The following is a 24,033-nucleotide window of genomic DNA, read 5'->3' as shown; positions in this document are numbered from 1 at the left end:
TGACAACCCCTTCATCTCAGGAATCAACCTCGTGAATCTTCTCTGAACTGCCTCCAATGCAAGTATATCCCTCCTTAAATACAGAGGCCAATACTGTATGCAGTACTCTAGGTGTGGCCTCACCAACACCCTGTACAGTTGCAGCAAGACTTCCTTACTTGGACACTCCACCCCCCTTGTAATAAAGGCCAACATTCCATTTTCTTTCCTAATTACTTGCTGTACCTGCATGCTAACTTTGAGTTTCATGTACAAGGACCCTCACAATCCCTCTACCACAGCAATTTGTAATCTCCCTATTTAAATAATAATTTGTTTTTTTATTTTTCCTAACTCACATTTCCCACATTATACTCCAGCTGCCACTCACTTAGCCTATCTATATCCCTTTGCAGATTCTTTGCGTCCTCCTCATAACTTGCTATCCCACCTATATTTGTATCAGCAGCAAATTTGACTACATTACACTCGGTCCCTTCATCCAAGTAATTAATATAGATTGTAAATCATTAAGGCCCCAGCACAGATCTCTGACATCCCACTAGTTAAAATTTGCCCATCTGAAAATAACCCATTTATCCAGACTCTGTTTTCTGTTAGTTAGCCAATCCTCTATCCATGCTAATATGTTACATCCAACCCAGAGAACTTTTATCTTGTGCAGTAACCTTTTATGTGGCACCTTATCGAATGCTTTCTGGCAATCCAAATACACATCTACTGGCTCCCCTTTATCCACCCTGTTCATTACATCCTCAAATGACTCCAGCAAATTTGTCAAACATTATTTCCCTTTCATAAAACCATGCTGACACTGCTTGATTGAATTATGTTTTTCGAAATGTCCTGCTACTACTTCCTTAATATTGGACTCCAACATTTTCCCCAACCACAGATGTTAGGCTAACTGGTCCATAGTTTCCTGCTTTCTGTCTCCCTCCTTTCTTAAATAGGGGAGTTACATTTGCTGTTTTCCAATCTGCTGGAACCTCTCCAGAATCCAGGGAATTTTGGTAGATTACAACCAATGCATTCACTATCTCTCCTGCCATTTCTTTTAAGACCCTAAGATACAGGCCATCAGGTCCAAGGAACTTGTTCCCCTTTAGTCCCATTAGTATGCCTAGTACTTTTTATTTAGTGATCGTTTTAAGTTCAGGATACTAGTTTGAGACCTAGCTTTCTCACTCCCATCCTAGCTCTCCACGCATTATGAGGCTTGACCATCATGACCTTCAATCCTTTGAAATTGTTCTAAGAGTTATGTCTCTGCTTTAAGCAGCAAATTGGTGCAACACACCGACATTTTACACGTTTCTTCGGTGTATATCATAGTATGATAGACCACTCGGCCCATCATGCCTGTGCCAGTTCTTTGAAAGAGCAATCAAATTAGTCTCACTCCCCTGCTCTTGCCCTGGAGTAGACCTGAAAAGTATTCCCCTACAAGTATTTATCCAATTCCCTTTGAAAGGTACTATTGAATCTGCTTCCACCACTCGCTCTGGCAGTACATTCTAGATCATAATTCACAAGTAAAAAATTCTCATCTTGTCTCTTTTTTTGCCAATTGCCTTAAATCTGTGTCCCCTGGTTACTGATCCTGTTGCTCATTATTTACTCCATTAAAATCATTCACGATTTTGAACACATCTATCAAATCTCCCCTCAACCTTCCCTGCTCCAAGGAGAATAAACCCAGCTTATGTAGTCTCCCCACATAACTGAAGTCCCACATCCCTGGTACCATTCTAGTAAATCTCCTCTGCAACCTCTCGAACATCTCAGCATCCTTCCTTAAGCTGCTTCTGGAGGGCAGGTGAGAAAGTTGGACAAGACTGTTTGTGAACCTTTGGGATGCTTTGTTTGTTGCATGTTTATTGTTGTATGTTTAACAAAAAAAACTACACTTCTAAAGGAGGGGATCTACTGTATGCCATTTGCACCTTTACATAAAATATTTTTTGAATCAGTATTTAAGCTTTTATTTTTTTCTATTAAGAAATAAGTATATACAACCAAATACATTGGGATTAAGATATAATCTTATATCTTATAAGCCTATACAATGTTTTATGATTATCCAGCATAAGATTTACATATATTGTAAATGCAGGGCATATAAAGTTTTTAAACAATATTAAGAAAGGAAAATATGGAACATTATTTGAATGAAACTTTGAAATGATTCAGTGTACAAGAAAAAGGGAATGATCGGGTAACACAATACTTCGAACATTGGAATTTTGAGGCAGTGAAAAACCAAAATAGACAGCAAAATACATGAAAGCATAAAAACCCTGGTGTAGAAGATGTAATTAAAGTTACATAGCAATATTACTTCTGAACTCTGAGTGGCAACTTAGATTTTGATACTTGACTGTCTTCCACAGACTTTAACTTGTCAAAATTGACAGCAGTTTTATTTTCTTTGTCCTTTTTGTGGCTTTTCTTGTGCTAAAAAAAATTAAATAAAGCAATGATTACCAACATATCGTATACTAACAGATTGCATACATCAAGTGAACAGGTTATTTTGGAACTAAAAAAGCTAGCCGTTAATTATTCACTGCAGACAAAGATTTGCTTCAAAGATATTGCAGTCTATTTATATAAATTCAAGCAAAAAAAATTATGTTCACTTTTAACTTGCTAATGAAGTACAGTATCTTATTTAATGTACAGCACTGAAAGATTCAAGATCCAATTAGCACATCATGGAGTGCTACTTGGATATTAGGCTATGAGGTAATAAATCGCATAATTTTGGGGTGTAAATGGCTATTTCACCTATGAAAATCAAAACTATTTTACATATACATGAATGAGATAAACCATCAGGATCTGAGATTCAGTATTAATTTGAGATTATCAGAGCTTCCCCATATAGTTTTGATCCCACAATATTTGAACCTCAAATTCACTTATCTGATGGTCTTTATACTTATCACATTGTGTACCACATTATAGCATTGAGGTTTCATGGTCAATTTAAAAATTATTCACCTACAACACCTCAAGCATCTTGATCGGAGAGTTTCAAATGCTGGCTACAATATATTTATTTAAATTCTTTCAAGACTATAACATAGTTTCTTCTGAACATATTTTCAAAGTCCACAGTATTGATATTTCTGAAAAAATTACATGGGGTAGAGTTTCCGTTCTTTTCAGCCCAATTTCCCCAAAATCAGCCAACCCAGACAAAAGATGAGGAATTTCAAGTGCAAATTACATCTATCCAAACAGAATTTCCATAATCTTTTGTGCTGGTGTAAAAAACATGCTGCTGCAAGCTGGCCCCATCTTCAAAGCTGGCCACACCCCCAGTTCAAATTAATCACCATGCCAAGTTTTCGCTAAATGCCACACCCCCAGTTCAAATTAATCACCATGCCAAGTTTTCGCTAAATGCTGTCGTTTGAGGGCCTTCGAAGAGGCTCTTAAAATTAAGCTGATTTCTCTAGGTGCTAGGGAACGAATTGACCCCTTTTAAGAATAGTTTTTAATTTAGCAAGAAACTCACTTCTATACACCAATGCAACTAGTGAATAAGAACATAAGAAATAGGAGCAGTAGGCGGCAATTTGGCCCCTCGAGCCTGCTGCGCCATTCAATAAGATCATGGCTGATCTGATCATGGACTCAGCTCTACTTCCCTACCCACTCCCCATGACCCTTATCCTCAAAAATCTATCTATCTCTACCGTAAACATATTCAATGACTCAGCCTCCACAGCTCTCTGGGGCAGATAATTCCATAGATTTACAAACCTCAGAAGAAATTCCTCCTCATCTCAGTTTTAAATGGGCGGCCCCTTATTCTGAGACTGTTTTTCCTAGTTTTAGTTTCCCCTACGAGTGGAAATATCCTCTCTGCATCCACCTTGTCGAGCTCCCTCATTATCTTGTATGTTTCAATAAGATCATCGCTCATTCTTCTGAACTCCAATGAGTATAGGCCCAACCTACTCAACCTATCTTCATAGGATAATCCCCTCATCTCCGGAATCAACATCGATTCCAGCACCAATCCCTGCGGCACCCCATTAGTTACTGTTTGCCAACCAGAAAATGACCCATTTATCCCGACTCTGTTTTCTGTTAGTTAGCCAATCCTCTATCCATGCTAATATATTACCCCCAACCCCATGAACTTTTATCTTGTGTGGCACCTTGTCAAATGCCTTCTGGAAATCCAAATACACCACATCCACTGGTTCCCCCTTATCCACTCTGCTCGTTACATCCTCAACGAACTCCAGAAAATTTGTCAAACATGATTTTCCTTTCATAAAACCATGCGGACTCTGCTTGATTGAATCATGCTTTTCCAAATGTCCTGCTACTGCTTCCTTAATAATGGACTCCAGCATTTTCCCCAACTACGGATGTTAAGCTAACTGGTCTATAGAGTCCTGCTTTTTGTCTGCCTCCTTTTTGAAATGGTTCTGTATAGTTTTCTTAATCATTTTCAGTTATATAAAATTGGGTTAATCACAGGTAGTGGACTAGACACTGAAACCCATTTCCAATTGTAGTAATAAAACTACCAGATTACCACTCTTAAATGTATCAAGGAATATTTTTTAAATGCAAACATAAGTTTAAAAAAAAATTACATTCTAAAACACTGCCTGATGGCACAGGTTCATTGAAGATTTTACATTCAGCGATATGCAAATATGTTTGAGCAGAAACTTGTGCAAAGGAATTCACTTCTGAAAACTAGTGCAATTTGCGCCCGGATCACTGATTGCACACAAAGCATTTGTTTATAGCATTCCAGGTGTCTAGTTCTGAGATCAGCACAAGATTTTATAAAGTTTCTGCGATAAAATAGTTGTCCACACTGCACTATTTTCACTTCTCACAATTCACCTATTTTACACTAATGAAAATGAACCCACCAACTCAAGTTTAATGGCACAACTTCGATTTACCTTGAAGAATGGGGTGCCGCCACTACTACTAAGGTAGAAATCTTCTTCAGTACTCATTTTCTCACTGGCAATACTGTCAGTATTGGTGCTTACTTGATCATTTTCCACAGAGTCCTGAAATCAACCACAATGTGATTTCCTAAATAGCAGATTGTAAAGAAAGGTAAATGCAGCAACCAAGTTGCACACAGCAAAATCCCACAAACAGCAGTGAAATGAATGACCAGTTAATCTGTTTTGGTATTGGCCAAGGAAAGATTGTTGGCACAGGACACAAGAACTCCTTGCTCATCTTCAAAAAGTGCCATGGGTTCTTTAACATCCACCTGAACAAATGGGCAGGGCCTCAGTTGAAAAACTCACCTGAAAGACGGCATCTTGAACAGTGCAACACTTCTGTCGTACCAGAGTGAAATATTGCTCTCGATTAGGTGCTCAGGTCCTGTAGTAGGACTTGATCCTACAACCTTAAGACTCAGATGACAGCCAAAGAGTACAAACTTCCCACAATATTTAAAATTAAACACCCGATCAAAATATTATGAACCACTACGATTTTCAACTCCCTCCCATATTGAAGGGTTCCTGTATCTGCTTAGGATACACAGGCAAATTTCAATAATTCAGTTCCTCTCAATGTACCAAAAGCTGCTGAAGGAATTGACTATTGCTATCAAATAGGATGGTCATATGCTTGAGGTGTAGAATTTTGGCAAATTCAACATCTCGAAATTTGAGGGAGAAATCCTGACCCAGCATGCTTGACTTTGCGCTGGTCCGGAGGAGGAGCTTTCACACCAGAATGGTTTTTTGTTCAAGGAATGGGCTAATATTGAAAACATCTGCCAGTTCCAAATGGATCAGAAAGTTCAATTCTTCAGGTTCCATATCACAGAGAAGAAAGTGGCCTTTAGGACAGAAATTAACACAGCTATCACCTTTCCCAGTTCCTTACCTCAATATGACATTACTTACCTTTGATGATCTAGCTAAAAATATAAATTTTTTTCTCTCACTCCACACCCCTTGCTCTCCCTTCATGTTCTCTTGAAAGTGATGACAAGTTGGGATACAGTTCTAGATCTTGGTAGCAGGCACTTCTCACCCAAGTGGCCATTTTGCAAGCAAAAGCCTGGGGCATCACCCAGAAGTTCAATCCTGTCCTCACCGGATATTCACACACATGCACCTTCTAACCATGGTGAGAGGCAGGAAGCCAGATTGTTTTGTTGTCATCTACCCCCACCCCAAGCCTGGTGACATGGAAGCCAACTATTGCACCCAATTACTTCCCCAGTTAATATCAGTTAGCACAGCACAGACCAGCAATTGAACCTGGAGCCTTCACAGTCTATATAGCTCAGCATCACATCACGCTCTATGGTTAATGTATTTATCGACTGAGCGATTACAGAACACTCAATATTCGTTTTCTACTTATCCAAGGATGTAACACTAGATGATGTATAAACTCATTATCTCGTCCAAGACAAGTCAGGTCAACATTCAGTCCTGGGACTTGCAATATTTAACACCCTAATTAGCATCATTCAAAGCTGCAACTGAATGGAAAGTACAGGTACCATCAGCCATGATCACTGGGGCAAAAGTTAGAGCCTTCCTGCAATGTTCAGAAGTGGAAATTCATAAAGCTTGAATCTTTCTAGAAATGGTCAGGCATACTAAAGACTTCACAAATATGATCTTGCAGGGACAAGCACCTGAAACGTCAAGAGTACATTCATGCTGGATCATTGATGGTCGCGCCCGCCTGCAAGACCATCAGCAGGCCGTGGCCATTAGAGGGAGCAGCGTGCGGCAGCATACCACTTCAGGGAGCAGCGTGTGCTGCTGCAGGAGGGCGACGGCTGACTGCAGTGCGGGCACGTACAGCAGGAGCGGTGAGGTCGGGGCGAATGAACGGCAAAAGTTCGTAGAGGGATGTGATCGGGGCCCAGGAGAGGGTCGAGTTTGGGGCCCAGAAGAGCACAGGCCAGCTCACAGTGTGATGTGTGCACACACTAGGTCCGTGCAGCAGAGCTAGTCTACAGTCATCTTGGTTAATCCATGCCACTGGACCAAGACCAAGCTCGGTCAAGCCCATGGCTGGTGTGCAACGGCCACCATACGATAAAAATTCCATGTACAGGCATCTTCCACCCTTCAAGATGCAGTTCGGGATCTGGAATATTAGGTCCTTCATTGAAACACCTGTGAACTCATCACTTTTCGGTGTGGAAGCAGGTCATCCTCATTTCGAGGGACTGCCTACGACGATGATGCAGGATCATTACTCATAGTATGATCAAAACAAATTGATAATCCAGTAGTGTTTTACCAGTCATACATCACAAGATTGCACCAGTGTTCACTTTAGCTAACTACAACAAAAAAAGTTACAGCAACACTTCAGCAACCCATACCCAAAGCTGCTTATGCTTATAAAAGGTTTTTGGCTCCAACAACCAAGAATGGCCCCCTCAAAAAAAAATAATTAATTTTTATTCTTGGAAAAATAGTTCCCAATAGCAAATAGATCTGAGCCATATAGACCAGCTGATCTTAACTAGGATGGCAGTTGGAACATTACAATTGGCCTCAGAGTCCTTATGGGAGCAAATTCAGCAAAAAGCAGCCAGCTCCGATTTCTATTTAATGGGGGGTGGGGTGGTGACAGACGGACTCTAGAAAAAAGGATAGCCAGTTTCCCAGCCTTGATTTCTATTCCCATACTAGATAGAAATCCGGCATGTGCTTCAAGTGCACACCTGGTCAAAGATCCTGCCAACACTCAAGGCTTACACAGGAGGAAGATTAAGAAGGTCATTGCCCCAACCCTCTTCTCAATCTTCCTCACCGCCATGCTCCACCTCAGTCAATAAGCTCCCCGCTGGAGTGGAACTAAACTACAGAACCAGTGGGAACCTGTTCAACCTTCGCTGTCTCCAGGCCAGGTCCAAGACCACCCCAACCTCTGTCATTGAGCTACAGTAGTCAACGTATTCACTGAGGTGTACAAAAGAATGGGCCTTACGCTAAACATCCGTAAGACTAAGGTCCTCCACCAGCCTGTCCTCGCTGCACAGCACTGCCCCCCAGTCATCAAGATCCATGGCATGGCCCTGGACAACGTGGACCACTTCCCCTATCTCAAGAGCCTCCCATCAAGAGCAGGCATTGACGACGAGATCCAACACCGCCTCCAGTGCACCAGTGCTGCCTTTGGCCGCCTGAGGAAAAGTGTGTTTGAAGACTAGGCCCTCAAAACTGCCACCAACTCATGGTCTACGGGGCTGTAGAAATACCCGCCCTCCTGTATGGCTCAGAGACATGGGACCATGTACAGTAGACACCTCAAGTCGCTGGAGAAATACCAACGATGTCTCTGCAAGATCCTACAAATCCCGTGAGGACAGACGCACCAACATTAGCGTCCTCAGCATTGAAGCACTGACCACACTTGATCAGCTCCGGTGGGAAGTTCACATGCTAGACATAAAACTCCCAAAGCAAGTGCTCTACGCGGATCTCCTGCACGGCAAACAAGCCAAAGGTGGGCAGCGGAAGCATTACAAGGACACCCTCAAAGCCTCCCTGATAAAGTGCAACATCCCCACTGACACCTGGGAGTCCCTGGCCAAAGACCGCCCTAAGTGGAGGAAGTGCATCCGGGAAGGCGTTGAGCACCTCGAGTCTCGTCGCTGAGAGTGTGCAGAAATCAAGCACAGGAAGCGGAAAGAGCGTGCGGCAAACTTGTCCCACCCACCCTTTCCCTATACGACTAACTGTCCCGCCTGTGACAGGGACTGTGGTTCTCATATTGGATTGTTCAGCTACCTCAGGACTCGTTTAAAGAGTGGAAGCAAGTCTTCCTCGATTCCAAGGGACTGCCGATGATGACACAGGAACAACAGCTACTTGGCATGGTTCTGTAAGGCACTCAGTACTCAATAAATCATTGCCTAGCAAGGAATTAGCACCTTCAGGGATAAAAGAGCATTGGCAGGAAAAACTTACTTTCTGTTTGTTACAAACACAAAAAGGGAGAAAAATAGGTTTGGTTATTAGTTTTGTTCGATTTGCCACTGCCCAACAATCAATACCACAATGGATCCAGTCAGATTCCCTTCTCAAAGAGGAAGATAATAGAAAGTTTGTTAAATGTAGAAAAGGCAGCTATAGCATTTAAACCAGCTGGATCTTAACCCAAGGTGAAAACACTAATTTCCCATTAGACCCCTAACTTTTGAAGCACTACCAGATGCATGCAAAAGAAAGTATTTTAATTTAAAATCTAATGTGTCACTAACATGCAACTTGTGCGCAGTGTAAAGAGATAGGTTTAGGGCGTGTCACAAACTATATTAACATTTTCTATAATATTTACCTGCTCAATGACCGGTTCCTCTTGGATGGATAGGACAGCATCCAGAAAACCTTGCAATTCCTGCTGCTGAGTTTTGTGCTGAACAACCAAGACATCACGTGGCTCAGTTCTCGAGAGGGTTCGCGGATGAGGATATTCTCTGCGTTGTGGAGTGGTACCTAAAAATCAAAGTGCAATTATCACAAACGAGTAGAACCATTCCAGCTCCTTCTGAATAAAATGCTTTCCTCCGCTTACAATTTCATCATTGGGGTACGAGGCCAAAACCAGTCGACAATCTCTTACCATTATTTGGACAGACGGACACAAGCACACATAAAAAGTGAACATTCCAGTGCAATACTGCATTGCCAGCTGATTTTCGAATGAGAAATTAAACCGTCTAATTGGATGGTCTGGGTGGTGTAAAGATACCAGAGCAATATTGTAGAAGAACAGAGTTCTCCTGGTGACCTAGCCTCTGCCAAAGCAAACAGAAACAGGCAAACTGATCATTCATCTCTAATATGTGTGTGATCTTGCTGTGCCTGTATTCAAAGTAATTCAGATTGAGATAAGCCACTATACAAATGCAAGCCTTTAACATTGCTACTGAGTTGAGAAAAGTTATTCCAATTAGTTACTGCGCCACAGTAACATATTTTATTAATTTGGGAGTGCAATTTAGACATCCTGCACGTGGAAGTCCTTCCCCTTCTTTTAATAGCTATTGAGATATAACTTATTTCTACACTAGATTGCAAGTTTAATTGAAGGCAGTGCTGTTCATAAGCAGTTAGTCCCTTCATTGATTGACTTGTACATTTCCTATTCCCACTGTTCTTATTAACAACCTCAAATATCTGGATTTAATCATCCTAGTCACTTCTTTTTATTAAAGGGATTGATCATACCTGTGGGGGTGTCCTGTTGGAGTTCATTTAAGAAGTTAAAAACCTTATTTAGTCCTGCCTGCGATCGTTCAGTTAGCTCTTTTATGTGCTGCGTCATCTCCCCTTTATCATCATTAACCTGTTCACATATGGTGGAGAGCGCAGATTCCTCTGCATCGCACGTTCCTTTCAACTGTTCTGTGACCTTGGTGACTAGAGAGTCACAATTCTCATTGGCAGCCTATTTTTTTTTTTTAAAAAGAGAAAAAAATGTAATTAACATCGAACTGTTCTTGAATGTTGAAAACACTGCATAGATGGATTTACATAGAAACATAGAAAATAGGTGCAGGAGTAGGCCATTCTGACCTTCGAGCCTGCACCGCCATTCAATATCATGGCTGATCATTCACCTCAGTCCCCCTTTCTTGCTTTCTCTCCATACCCCTTGATCCCCTTAGCCCTAAGGGCCATATCTAACTCCCTCTTGAATATATCCAATGAACTGGCATCAACAACACTCTGCAGCAGGGAATTCCACAGGTTAACAACTCTGTGAAGAAGTTTCTCCTCATCTCAGTCCTAAATGGCCTACCCCTTATCCTAAGACTATGTCCCCTGGTTCTGGACTTCCCCCAACATCGGGAACATTCTTCCCGCATCTAACCTGTCCAGTCTCGTCAGAATCTTATATGTTTCTATGAGATCCCCTCTCATCCTTCTAAACTCCAGTGAATAAAGGCTCAGTTGATCCAGTGCCAGTCCAGCCATCCCTGGAATTAGTCTGGTGAACCTTCGCTGCACTCCCTCAATAGCAAGAACATCCTTCTCCAGATTAGGAAACCAAAACTGAACACAATATTCCAAGTGAGGCCTCACTAAGGCCCTGTACAACTGCAGTAAGACCTCTCTGCTCCTATACTCAAATCCCCTAGCTATGAAGGCCAACATGCCATTTGCCTTCTTCACCGCCTGCTGTACCTGCATGCCAACCTTCAATGACTGATAAACCATGACACCCAGGTCTTGTTGCACCTCCCCTTTTTCCTAATCTGCCGCCATTCAGATAATATTCTGCCTTCATGCTTTTGCCCCCAAAATGGATAACATTTATCCACATTATACTGCATCTGCCATGAATTTGCCCATTCACCTAACCTGTCCAAGTCACCCTGCAGCCTCTTAGCGTCGCCCTCACAGCTCACACCGCCGCCCAGTTTAGTGTCATCTGCAAACTTGGACATATTACACTCAATTCCTTCATCTAAATCGTTAATGTATATTGTAAAGAGCTGGGGTCCCAGCACTGAGCCCTGCGGCACTCCACTAGTCACTGCCTTCCATTCTGAAAAGGACCAGTTTATCCTGACTCGCTGCTTCCTGTCTGCCAACCAGTTCTCTATCCACGTCAGTACATTACCCCCAATACCATGCACTTTGATTTTGCACACCAATCTCTTGTGCGGGACCTTGTCAAAAGCCTTTTGAAAGTCAAAATACACCACATCCACTGGTTCTCCCTTGTCCACTCTGCTAGTTACATCCTCAAAAAATTCCAGAAGATTCGTCAATCATGCTGACTTGGACTGATCCTGTCACTGCTTTCCAAATGCGCTGCTATTTCATCCTTAATAATTGATTCCAACATTTTCCCCACTACTGATATCAGGCTATCCGGTCTATAATTACCTGTTTTTTCTCTCCCTCCTTTTTTTAAAAAAGTGGGGTTACATTAGCTACCCTCCAGTCCATAGGAACTGATCCAGAGTCGATACTGTTGGAAAATGATCACTAATGCACCCACTATTTCTAGGGCCACATCCTTAAGTACTCTGGGATGCAGACTATCAGGCCCCGGGGATTTATCGGCCTTCAATCCCATCAATTTCCCCCTTCAGTTCTTCCTTCTCATTAGACCTACTATTACCGAGTACATTCAGAAGATTATTTGTGTCCTCCTTCGTGAAGACAGAACCAAAGTATTTGTTCAATTGGTCTGCCATTTCTTTGTTCCCCATTATAAATTCACCTGAATCTGACTGCAAGTTTGTCTTCACTAATCTTTTTCTCTTCACATTTATAGATGCTTTTGCCGTCAGTTTTTATGTTTCCTGCAAGCTTCCTCTCGTACTCTATTTTCCCCCTCTTAATTAAACCCCTAGCCCTCCTTTGTTGAATTCTAAATTTCTCCCAGTCCTCAGGTTTGTTGCTTTTTCTAGCCAAATTATATGCCTCTTCCTTGGTTTTAACACCATCCTTAATTTCCCTTGTTAGCCACGGTTGAGCCATCTTCATCGTTTTATTTTTACTCCAGACAGGGATGTACAATTTGAAGTTCGTCCATGTGATCTTTAAATGTTTGCCATTGCTTATCCACCGTCAACCCTTTAAGTGTCATTTGCCAGTCTATTCTAGCCAATTCACGCCTCATACCGTCGAAGTTACCTTTCCTTAAGTTCAGGACCCTAGTTTCCAAATTAACTGTGTCACTCTCCATCTTAATAAAGAATTCTACCATATTATGGTCACTCTTCCCCAAGGGGCCTCGCACAAGATTGCTAATTGGTCCCTTCGCATTACACATCACCCAGTCTAGGATGGCCAGCTCTCTGGTTGGTTCCTCGACATATTGGTCGAGAAAACCATCCCTTATACACTCCAGGAAATCCTCCTCCACCGCATTGCTACCAGTTTGGTTAGTCCAATCAATATGTAGATTAAAGTTGCCCATAACTGCTGTATCTTTATTGCACACATCCCTTATTTCTTGTTTGATGCTGTCCCCAACCTCACTACTACTGTTTGGTGGTCTGCACACAACTCCCACTAGCGTTTTCTGCCCTTTGGTATTCCGCAGCTCCACCCGTACCGATTCCACATCATCTAGGCTAATGTCCCTCCTTACTATTGCATTAATTTCCTCTTTAACCAGCAACGCCACCCCGCCGCCTTTTTCTCTCTGCCTATCCTTCCTAAATGTTGAATAGAAAAATGTCAACCCATTCTTTATAAATTAAAAAACTGCTGCATTATTCATTGGTGATACCCAGAATGAGAATGAAGATATTTACAAAAATAAGATTTATGGAGCTTAGATTGTACTGGTTTTTGCAGATTTCATTTCCCAGAGAGTTCTGTGCACTACATGTTTTGCATTTGACTCAATCTTCCAATTTACCTGAAACGTTCTGAATGGGATCACTACTCCTTTTATTTATACAAATATGGAATTCTCAGCAGTTCTATTTAAGAGAATGTTACTGGAAATTGAGAGTTACTTGCTCTAATCCGACCAGCGCTGCGGACTTCTAATTTCCTGGGGCAACAAAAATGAGCACTCTTCCCTGCTCTCCACCAGTCAGTTCCATGGACAGGAATTCTCAATAATCTCAAAACTATTGAGAATTTCTGCCAATAGCATTCTTCAGAGCAGAAGGTAGTATGTGAAAGAGAGAGAGAGAGAGAGAGAGAGAGAGAGAGAGAGAGAGAAAGAAAAACACATGAACAGAGGAGTAGGAGAAGATGATCAGAGAGGGAGGATGCATGAACTGAGAAGCAAAAGGCAGCAGCTCTATGGAATGGGATGGAAAGGAGAGAAAGAAGCCAAGATGAATGCTTCTGTATCAACAATGACAACGGTCAAAGCATTTGTAATGGAGAAGACTAATCCATATTTGCAATTTCTCGAAGTAGTGAGGGAAAAATCATCACAATCTTTCACTATTACAAGTGATGGAACGCTGGATGAACCAACAGGCTAAGTTATGTCTAATCCGTGTCCAGTACACCCAGTGTAATTGCATGTCAGACATTTACATTCAGGGCTGTTGGAATGCCCAGGTTTTTGTGGGGTAGTATTAACTTTTTTTGGGAGAGCCTTGCGTTCCTTTTCCGGATTGTTACGCATGTTGTTACGTATGCTGCTGCCTCGTTCCAGCACCTCAGGTACTACAAGTGGGAATTCCTAATCTCATAATTAACCATCCCCATTTGTCATTCCATATTGGGGCAGGATCACCCACTAGGGGCTATAGTTAGGACCAGCAGAAAGGAGCATATGAACGAGAACAAGTGGCTCTTTGAATTGAGGAAGGGGAGAGCATCTCGGAGCCAGGAAATTAAGAGAGTGCACTTCCGAAGGGCAGGAGGGGTGTTCTAGAAAGTTTCCCGCATATTGGAAGGTAGCCAATGTAACCCCGCTATTTAAGAAAGGAGGGAGAGCGAAAACAGGGAACTACAGAACAGTTAGCTTGACATCAGTAGTAGGGAAAATGCTAGAATCTATTATTAAGGACGTGGTAATAGGGCACTTAGAAAATAATAGGATTGGGCAAAGTCAACACGGATTTATGAAAGGAAAATAATATTTGACAAATCAGTTAGAGCTTTATGAGGTTGCAACAAGCAGAATCGGTAAGGGGGGGGACCAGTGAAGGTGATGTATTTGGATTTTCAGAAGGCATTCGATAAGGTGCCACACAAGAGGTTATTAGACAAAATTAGGGCTCATGGGATTGGGGGTAATATACTATATATGAGCATGATTTGAGGATTGGTTAATGGACAGAAAACAGTAGAAATAAACGGGCCATTTTCGAGTTGGCAGGCTGTAACTAGAGGGGTACCGCAAGGATCGGTGCTTGGGCCCCAGCTATATACAATCTGTATTAATGATTTGGATGAGGGGACCAAATGTAATATATTGAAGTTTGTTGAGGATACAAAGCTAGGGGGCTTCAAGGAGATATGGACAGGCTAAGTGAGTGGGCAAGAACATGGCAAATGGAATATAATGTGTAGAAATATGAAGTTATCCACTTTGGCAGGAAAAATAGAATTGCAGAGTATTTTTTACACGGAGATTGGGAAATGTTGGTGTTCAGAGGGACCTGGGTGTCCTTGTACACGAATCACTGAAAGTTAACATGCAGATACAGCAAGCAATTAAGGAAGCAAATGGTATGTTGGCCTTTATTAGAAGAGGAGTTGAGTGCAAGAGTAAAGATGTCTTACCGCAATTATATAGGGCCCTGGTGAGACCACACCTAGAGTATTGTGTACTGTTCTGGTCTCCTTTCCCAAGGAAGGATATACTTGCAATGGAGGGAGTGCAACAAAGGTTCATCAAACAGATTCCTGGTATGGGGTGGTTGTCCTATGAGGAGTAGACGAGGCCTATATTCTCTAGAGTTTAGAAGAATGAGAGGTGATCTCATTGAAACATACAGGGCTCGACAGAATAGATTCAGGGAAGATGTTTCTCCTGGCTGGTGAGTTTAGAACCAGGGGGTCATTGTCGCAGAATAAGGGGTCAGCCATTTAGGATTGAGATGAGCAGAAATTTCTTCACTCAGAGGGTGGTGAATCTTTGGAATTCTCTACCAGAGACTCATTCGTCGAGTATATTCAAGACATAGATCGATAGAATTTTGAATATTAAGGGAATCAAGGGATAAGGGGATAGTGCAGGAAAGTGGAGTTGACGTAGAAGATCAGCCATGATCTTACTGAATGGCGGAGCAGGCTCGAGGGACCAAATGGCCTACTCCTGCTCCTATGCATGTTCTTATGACAACAGTCACAACTACCTACCTGCTCAAGGTTCTCTAACATCCGCTTGTTACCGTTGAGGAAAGACAGTTGATCCTGACTGAACAAGTTGACAGTGTCCATTGTCGAGTCACACCACTGGCTGCTTTCCTGGCAAACTGCCAGCATACCGGAGGTTAGCTGTTGGCACTCAATGTTTGACTGATTTGCAGCCTTTTTCCCTTCACTGGACGTTTTTCTGATTTCACATGCAAAGCTGTCTAAAGAGGTGGTGAGCTTCTCTTGGTGAGAAGTAGCATTCTCCATAGCCTTTGCAGATTGTCTAGAAGAGAAACATAGAAACATAGAAAATAGGTGCAGAAGTAGGCCATTCGGCCCTTCGAGCCTGCACCGCCATTCAATATCACGGCTGATCATTCCTTCAGTACCCCTTTCCTGCTTTCTCTCCATACCCCTTGATCCCCTTAACCATAAGGGCCAAATCGAACTCCCTCTTGAATATATCCAATGAACTGGCATCAACAACTCTCTGCGGCAGGGAATTCCACAGGTTAACAACTCAGTGAAGAAGTTTCCCCGCATCTCAGTCCTAAATGGTCTAACCCTTAACCAAAGACTATGTCCCCGGTTCTGGATTTCCCCAACATCGGGAACATTCTTCCTGCATCTAACCTGTCCAGTCCCGTCAGAATCTTGTATGTTTATATGAGATCCCCGCTCATCCTTCTAAACTCCAGTCAATAAAGGCTCAGTTGATCCAGTCTCTCCTCATGACAGTCCAGCCATCCCTGGAATCAGTCTGGTGAACCTTCGCTCCACTCCCTCAATAACAAGAACATCTTTCCTCAGATTAGGAGACCAAAACTGTACACAATATTCCAGGTGAGGCCTCACTAAGGCCCTGTACAACTGCAGTAAGACCTCCCTACTCCTATACTCAAATCCCCTAGCTATGAAGACCAACATACCATTTGTCTTCCTCACCGCCAGCTGTACCTGCATGCCCACTTTCAGTGACTGATGAACCACGACATCCAGGTCTCGTTGCACCTCCCCTTTTCCTAATCTGCCGCCATTCAGATAATATTCTGCCTTTGTGTTTTTGCTCCCAAAATGGATAACCTCACATTTATCCACATTATACTGCATCTGCCATGCATTTGCCCACTCACCTAACCTGTCCAAGTCACCCTGCAGCCTCTTAGCGTCCTCCTCACAGCTCACACCGCCACCCAGTTTAGTGTCATCCGCAAACTTGGGAGATATTACACTCAATTCCTTCATCTAAATCACTAATGTATATTGTGAAGAGCTGGGGTCCCAGCACTGAGCCCTGCGGCACGCCACTAGTCACTGCCTTCCATTCTGAAAAGGACCAGTTTATCCCGACTCTCTGCTTCCTGTCTGCCAACCAGTTCTCTATCCACGTCAGTACATTACCCCCAATACCATGCACTTTGATTTTGCACACCAATCTCTTGTGCGGGACCTTGTCAAAAGCCTTTTGAAAGTCCAAATACACCACATCCACTGGTTCTCCCTTGTCCACTCTGCTAGTTACATCCTCAAAAAATTCCAGAAGATTCATCAAGCATGATTTCCCTTTCATAAATCCATGCTGACTTGGACTGATCCTGTCACTGCTTTCCAAATGCGCTGCTATTTCATCCTTAATAATTGATTCCAACATTTTCCCCACTACTGATATCAGGCTATCCGGTCTATAATTACCTGTTTTTTCTCTCCCTCCTTTTTTAAAAAAGTGGGGTTACATTAGCTACCCTCCAGTCCATAGGAACTGATCCAGAGTCGATACTGTTGGAAAATGATCACTAATGCACCCACTATTTCTAGGGTCATATCCTTAAGTACTCTGGGATGCAGACTATCAGGCCCCGGGGATTTATCAGCCTTCAATCCCATCAATTTCCCTAACATAATTTCCCGCCTAATAAGGATATCCTTCAGTTCTTCCTTCTCATTAGACCTACTATCCCCTCGTACAATCGGAAGGATATTTGTGTCTTCCATCAAGATGGAACCAAAGTATTTGTTCAATTGGTCTGCCATTTTTTTGTTCCCCATTATAACTTCACCTGAATCCGACTGCAAGGGACCTACGTTTGTCTTCACTAATCTTTTTCTCTTCACATATTTATAGAAGCTTTTGCAGTCAGTTTTTCTGTTCCCTGCAAGCTTTCTCTCGTACTCTATTTTCCCCCTCTTAATTAAACCCTTGGTCTTCCTCTGTTGAATTCTAAATTTCTCCCAGTCCTCAGGTTTGTTGCTTTTTCTAGCCAAATTATATGCCTCTTCCTTGGCTTTAACACTATCCTTAATTTCCCTTGTTAGCCATGATTGAGCCACCTTCCCAGTTTTATTTTTACTCCAGACAGGGATGTACATCCATGTGATCTTTAAATGTTTGCGATTGCATATCCACCGTCAACCCTTTAAGTATCATTTGTCAGTCTATTCTAGCCAATTCACGCCTCATACCATCAAAGTTACCTTTCCTTAAGTTCAGGACCCTAGTTTCCAAATTAACTGTGTCACTCCCCATCTTAATAAAGAATTCTACCATATTATGGTCACTCTTCCTCAAGGGGCCTCACACAACAAGATTGCTAATTAGTCCCTTCTCATTACACATCACCCAGTCTAGGATGGCCAGCTCTCGAGTTGGTTCCTCGACATATTGGTCTAGAAAACCATCCCTTATACACTCCAGGAAATCCTCCTCCATGGCATTGCTGCCAGTTTGGTTAGCCCAATCAATATGTAGATTAAAGTCACCCATGATAACTGCTGTACCTTTATTGCACACATCCCTCATTTCTTGTTTGATGCTGTCCCCAACCTCACTACTACTATTTGGTGGTCTGTACACAACTCCCACTAGCGTTTTCTGCCCGTTGGAATTCCGCAGCTCCACCCATACCGATTCCACATTATCCAGGCTAATGTCCCTCCTTACTATTGCATTAATTTCCTCTTTAACCAACAACGCCACCCCGCCTCCTTTTCCTTTCTGTCTATCCTTCCTAAATGCTGAATACCCTTGGATGTTGAGTTCCCAGCGTTGGTCACTCTGGAGTCATGTCCCTGTGATGCCAATTATATCATGCCCCTTAACTACTATCTGCGCAGTTAATTTGTCCACCTTATTCCGAATACTCCTCGCATTGAGGCACAGAGCCTTCAGGCTTGCCTTTTTAACACACTTTGCCCCTTTAGAATTTTGCTGTAATGTGGCCCTTTTTGTTTTTTTGCCTTGGGTTTCTCTGCCCTCCACTTTTACTATTCTCCTTTCTATCGTTTGCTTCTGACTCCATGTTATTTCCCTCTGTCTCCCTGCATAGGTTCCCATCCCTCTGCTATATTAGTTTGGATGGCTTTAGGAAATAAAAATTATTTTCGAAATGAATTAGACATGTAATAGTGATTCTTATGTCAAAGTCAAAAAGCAAGCCACAAGGAATTTTTTAAATGTTTGGCGAAATAAGAACATAAATAAGAGCAGGAGTAGGCCACCTGGCCCCTCGAGCCTGCTCCGCCATTTAATGTCATGGCTGATCTGATCATAGACTCAACTCCATTTCCCTGCCGGCTCCCCATAACCCTTATCACTCAAAAATCTGTCTATCTCCGCCTTAAATATATTCAATGAGCCAGCCTCCACAGCTCTCTGGGGCAGAGAATTCCACAGATTTACAACCCTCAGAAGAAATTCCTCATCTCAGTTTTAAATGGGCGGCCCCTTATTTTGAGACTATGTCCCCTAGTTTTAGTTTCCCCTATGAGTGGAAATATCCTCTCTGCATCCACCTTGTCAAGCCCCCTCATTATCTTATAAGTTTCAATAAGATCACCTCTCATTTTTCTGAACTCCAATGAGTATAATAGGCCCAACCTACCTTCATAAGTCAACCCACTCATCTCCGGAATCAACCTAGTGAACCTTCTCGGAACAGCCTCCAATGCAAGTATATCCTTTGTTAAATACGGAGACCAAAACTGTATGCAGTACTCCACACATGTGACCTCACCAATACCCTATACAGTTGTAGCAGGACTTCTCTGCTTTTATACTCTATCCTCCTTGCAATAAAGGCCAACATTCCATTTGCCTTCCTGATTACTTGCTGTACCTGCATACTAACTGTGTTTCATGCACAAGGACCCCCCCAGGTCCCTCTGTACTCCAGCACTTTGCAATTTTTCTCCATTTAAATTATAATTTGCTTTTCTATTTTTTTCTACCAAAGTGGATAACCTCACATTTTCCCACATTATACTCCATCTGCTAAATTTTCGCCCACTCGTTTAGCCTGTTTATATCCCTTTGCAGATTCTTTGTGTCCTCCTCACAATTTGCTTTCCCACCAATCTTTGTATCGTCAGCAAACTTGGCTACATTACACTTAGTCCCTTCATCCAAATCATTAATATAGATTGTAAATAGTGGAGGACCCAGCACCGATCCGTATGGCACCCCACTAGTCACTGTTTGCCAACCGGAAAATTATCCATTTATCCCAACTGTGTTTTCTGTTACTTAGCCAATCCTCTATCCATGCTAATATATTACCCCCAACCCGGTGAACTTTCATCTTGTGCAGTAACCTTTTATGTGGCACCTTATCAAATGCCTTCTGGAAATCCAAATACACCACATCCACTGGTTCCCCCTTATCCACCCTGCTCGTTACATCCTCAAATAACTCCAGCAAATTTGTCAAACATGATTTCCCTTTCATAAAACCATGCTGACGCTGCTTAACTGAATTATGCTTTTCCAAACATCCCACTACTGCTTTCTTAATAATGGATTCCAACATTTTCACAATGGCAAATGTTAGACTAACTGGTCTATAAGTTCCCTGCTTTCTGCCTGCCTCCTTTTTGAAATAGGGGCGTTACATTTGCGGTTTTCCAATCCGCTGAGACCTCCTCAGAATCCAGGAAATTTTGATAGATTACAACCTCTGCAGGCACTTCTTTTAAGACCCTTGAATGTAAGCCATCAGGTCCAGGGGACGTGTCCGCCTTTAGTCCCATTATTTTACCGAGTACTATTTCATTAGTGATAGTAATTGTATTAAGTTCCTCCCTCCCTTTATAGCCCCTTGATTATCCACAATTGGGATGTTTTTAGTGTCTTCTACCGTGAAGGCCGTTACAAAATATTTGTTCAACATCTCTGCCATTTCCCTGTTCTCCATTGAGTCCCCAGTCTCATTCCCCAGCAATGTACAATTTGAAGTTTTAAAACAGGCAATAAAACACCATTCGAACTGCTGTCAGAATCTAAACGATGGGATAGATTTGCGCATTTCAGCAGATTTAAAACTAATGGAATATGCAACAGCAAATAAAAATCCAGCTACTTACAACTGCACATTATCCCGAAGCATGGTCAACGAGAGATGGACATTTCCACTCTGTGTTAAAACACCATCAAAGCTCTGCTGAGTTTGCTGGACCAACACACCAAGCTGACTCTGTAGATTGGAGATGACACTTGAAATACCCTATTTAGAAAAAGCCAGAGTTGAATCGTCATTGAATCAGTCAATCAAGCAAACAAGAAAAAAAACAAAGCAAAATGTTTTCAGAGCCAATAAATAATCTCAGAACCTCCATCTGTTCTTGCTGTAATTTCTGTAGTTCTTGCTCGAGTTTTTCATTCTCATTTTGAATGACGCCCAGAGCCGTGCAAGTGGTTTCTCTTAATTTGCCAAGCGTCTCACTGTGTTGCCCGAAGAACGCGTTGGTATCTGTTTTCATGACTTCCATCTGAAACAATTTAAAACATTAGTATAACAAATTGAATCTGGCAAACCAGTTAAAAGCATCATCACTGCAATAGATCTTAACCAGCAAGCCTATATAGTTACAGCTTGCATTAATCTGGAACTCTAGTAAATTAAGGTATAAAGAAAAATGGCTGTCTATGGTCTTGCTAGTTTACTCCAAATAAAATTGCTTTTAATCTTATTCTATCCCCTCAAACAAGGGTGTTCTTAACTGAGTCACAGCTCAGTAGCATCTATGGAAAGCAAGTTAATTCCAGATTAATTCCAAAAAGATAAAAATTAAACTAGCACAGTAGCTTCAAAATATTTTAGAGACTAGGTGGGGGGGTGGTGGTTGGAAGAAGAGAATCTCATGTTACTAGACAGAGCGAGAGAAAAGTATCAGTAACCTTCTCAGCTATTCCAGAATAGGTACGAAAGTTCAGTTTGAGACAGTTGTTCAGCTCCATTACGGAGACAATCATGGGTTGTAAATTCTTCTTGAGCACTTTTTCCATTTTCACTTTGTGTTCCTCCTGAAAATAAAAACACAGCTTTGAAAAACTTCAACATGTAATCCCTCCTTGAACTATAAAACCAGCCTGCACAGTTCCCTGCTAGCTACCTGTCCCACCTACAATAGCAATGGGTTCTGCATTGACAATTAACTGCTTGACAAAGAATCTAGAATTTGCATAGTTAGACAAATGGCCTGCCCGGTTGAGCAGACAAGCCAGCAAGACAACCAAGTTACAATCAAGACACGACACTCAAGTGGTTTCCTTCACCAGTGGATCTACTCTTCAAGAACAAATACATCAGCTGAAGCAAATATCAGATAAAGAGAGTGCAATCGATTCCAATTTCTGAGGAAGCGTCCCAATTTCTTTGGTGTTCATGAGCAGAATGTCCATGTCCCAAAAAGTAAACTTTCAGTCTGAAGGAGGAAACTGGTTTATAGGATTTCTCCATTTATAGGGCCCAAGTTTCCACAAGAAAAAAAACGGGCGCCCCTCCGCGCATGCTCAGTGTGAAAAAAACATTGGCACTCGGCCATTTTTGAAGTTCTTTGTAGCTGTTTAGTTTTTAAAAATGTTTTAATAAAAGTACATTGCCATCAGCACAGAGGCTTCTTGTAGCAGTGAGAAGGCTGCAGGAAGCCTCAGAAAGTTGAGGCAGCCGTTTCCCGACGACCTCCGCCTTTTGCCGTCGGGAAATGGCTCCTCAATTTCTGAGGCTTCCTGCAGCCTTCTCTCTTTCCCGCCAGCGGTCTGGAACGGCTCCATTCCCTCCCCCACCCCCCGTGTTCGGTCGGCTCCCTCCCTCCCGCGTTCGGTAGGCTCCCTCCCTCCCCCCCCCCCCCTGCGTTCGGTCGGCTCCCTCCCTCCCGCGTTCGGTCGGCTCCCTTCCCTCTCTCCCTTCTCCCTCCCGCGTTCGGTAGGCTCCCCCCCCCCCCCCGCGTTCGGTCGGCTCCCTCCCTCCCGCGTTCGGTCGGCTCCCTTCCCCCTCTCCCTTCTGCGTTCGGTAGGCTCCCCCCCTCCCCCCCCCCCGCGTTCGGTCGGCTCCCTCCCTCCCGCGTTCGGTCGGCTCCCTTCCCCCTCTCCCTTCTCCCCCCCGCGTTCGGTCGGCTCCCTTCCTCCTCTCCCCTCCCCCCCCCCCCCCCCCGCGTTCGGTAGGCTCCCTCCCCCAGCCCCCCGCGTTCGTCGGCTCCCTTCCCTCCCGCGTTCGTCGGCTCCCTTCCCTCCCTCCTCCCGCCCGCCCCCCGTTCGGTCGGCTCCCTCCTCCCTCCTCCCTCCTCCCCCCCGCCGCCTGCGTTCAGTCGGCTCCCTCGTTTTGTGAGGCTTGCTGCACCATTCTTCCTGGCTGAAGCACTTTCGCACAGGTAAGAAGATGGTTTATTTAATCGTTTCCTTGCTTATAAATGTTTATTCAGGTTGGATTTATTTGTATAATATTTGTATAAGTATAAATAAGGATTGATTGTAGAATTTAATGAGTTCCTTTCCCCACCCCACCCCTCCCCCCCACCTCGTTCTGGACGCCTGATTTGTAACCTGCGCCTGATTTTTTTAATGTGTAGAACAGGTTTTTTCAGTTCTACAAAAATCTTCACTTGCTCCATTCTACTTTAGTTTGGAGTACATTTTCACTGTGGAAACTTTCAAATCAGGCGTCAGTGGCCGGACACGCCCCCTTTTGAAGAAAAAATTCTGTTCCAAAGTAGAACTGTTCTACCTGACTAGAACTGCAGAAAAAAAAATGTGGAGAATTGCGATTTCTAAGATAGTCTATTCTCCACCAGTTGCTCCTAAAAATCAGGTGCAAATCATGTGGAAACTTGGGCCCATAATGTTTGGGCGTGAGTGATTTTTAACTCAAGCTTGTGCCTAAATTTTCTTATTTGACTAGTTTGTTCTGTCTGAAATTTGCAGGTCTGGTGGTTTGGGAAGGGCTGTTATGAATACCATTGTTTTATTGGCAGA

The 24,033-nt window shown here is 42.9% G+C and overlaps 1 protein-coding gene across 1 annotated transcript in view; it reads right to left on the bottom strand.

Annotated features, from left to right (window-relative positions):
* Window positions 1–2,094: 2,094 nt before the first annotated feature.
* kif11 (kinesin family member 11) overlaps window positions 2,095–24,033 on the bottom strand; it is a 77,680-nt gene continuing 55,741 nt past the window's right edge. Inside the window, exons 18-25 of the mRNA XM_070875046.1 lie at window positions 21,961–22,086; window positions 21,393–21,551; window positions 21,147–21,286; window positions 15,795–16,074; window positions 10,224–10,443; window positions 9,331–9,488; window positions 4,944–5,057; window positions 2,095–2,457 (exon numbers count right to left, since the gene is read on the bottom strand). Of these exons, the coding sequence (XP_070731147.1) occupies window positions 2,338–2,457; window positions 4,944–5,057; window positions 9,331–9,488; window positions 10,224–10,443; window positions 15,795–16,074; window positions 21,147–21,286; window positions 21,393–21,551; window positions 21,961–22,086 (1,317 nt within the window). The 3' untranslated portion in view covers window positions 2,095–2,337. The remainder of the gene's footprint in view (window positions 2,458–4,943; window positions 5,058–9,330; window positions 9,489–10,223; window positions 10,444–15,794; window positions 16,075–21,146; window positions 21,287–21,392; window positions 21,552–21,960; window positions 22,087–24,033) is intronic.

The sequence above is a fragment of the Pristiophorus japonicus genome, chromosome 3 (assembly GCF_044704955.1).
Source record: "Pristiophorus japonicus isolate sPriJap1 chromosome 3, sPriJap1.hap1, whole genome shotgun sequence".
Lineage (NCBI taxonomy): Eukaryota > Metazoa > Chordata > Chondrichthyes > Pristiophoridae > Pristiophorus > Pristiophorus japonicus.
Note: the sequence above shows the minus strand (reverse complement) of the source record. Positions and strands in the feature narration are given on the sequence as shown.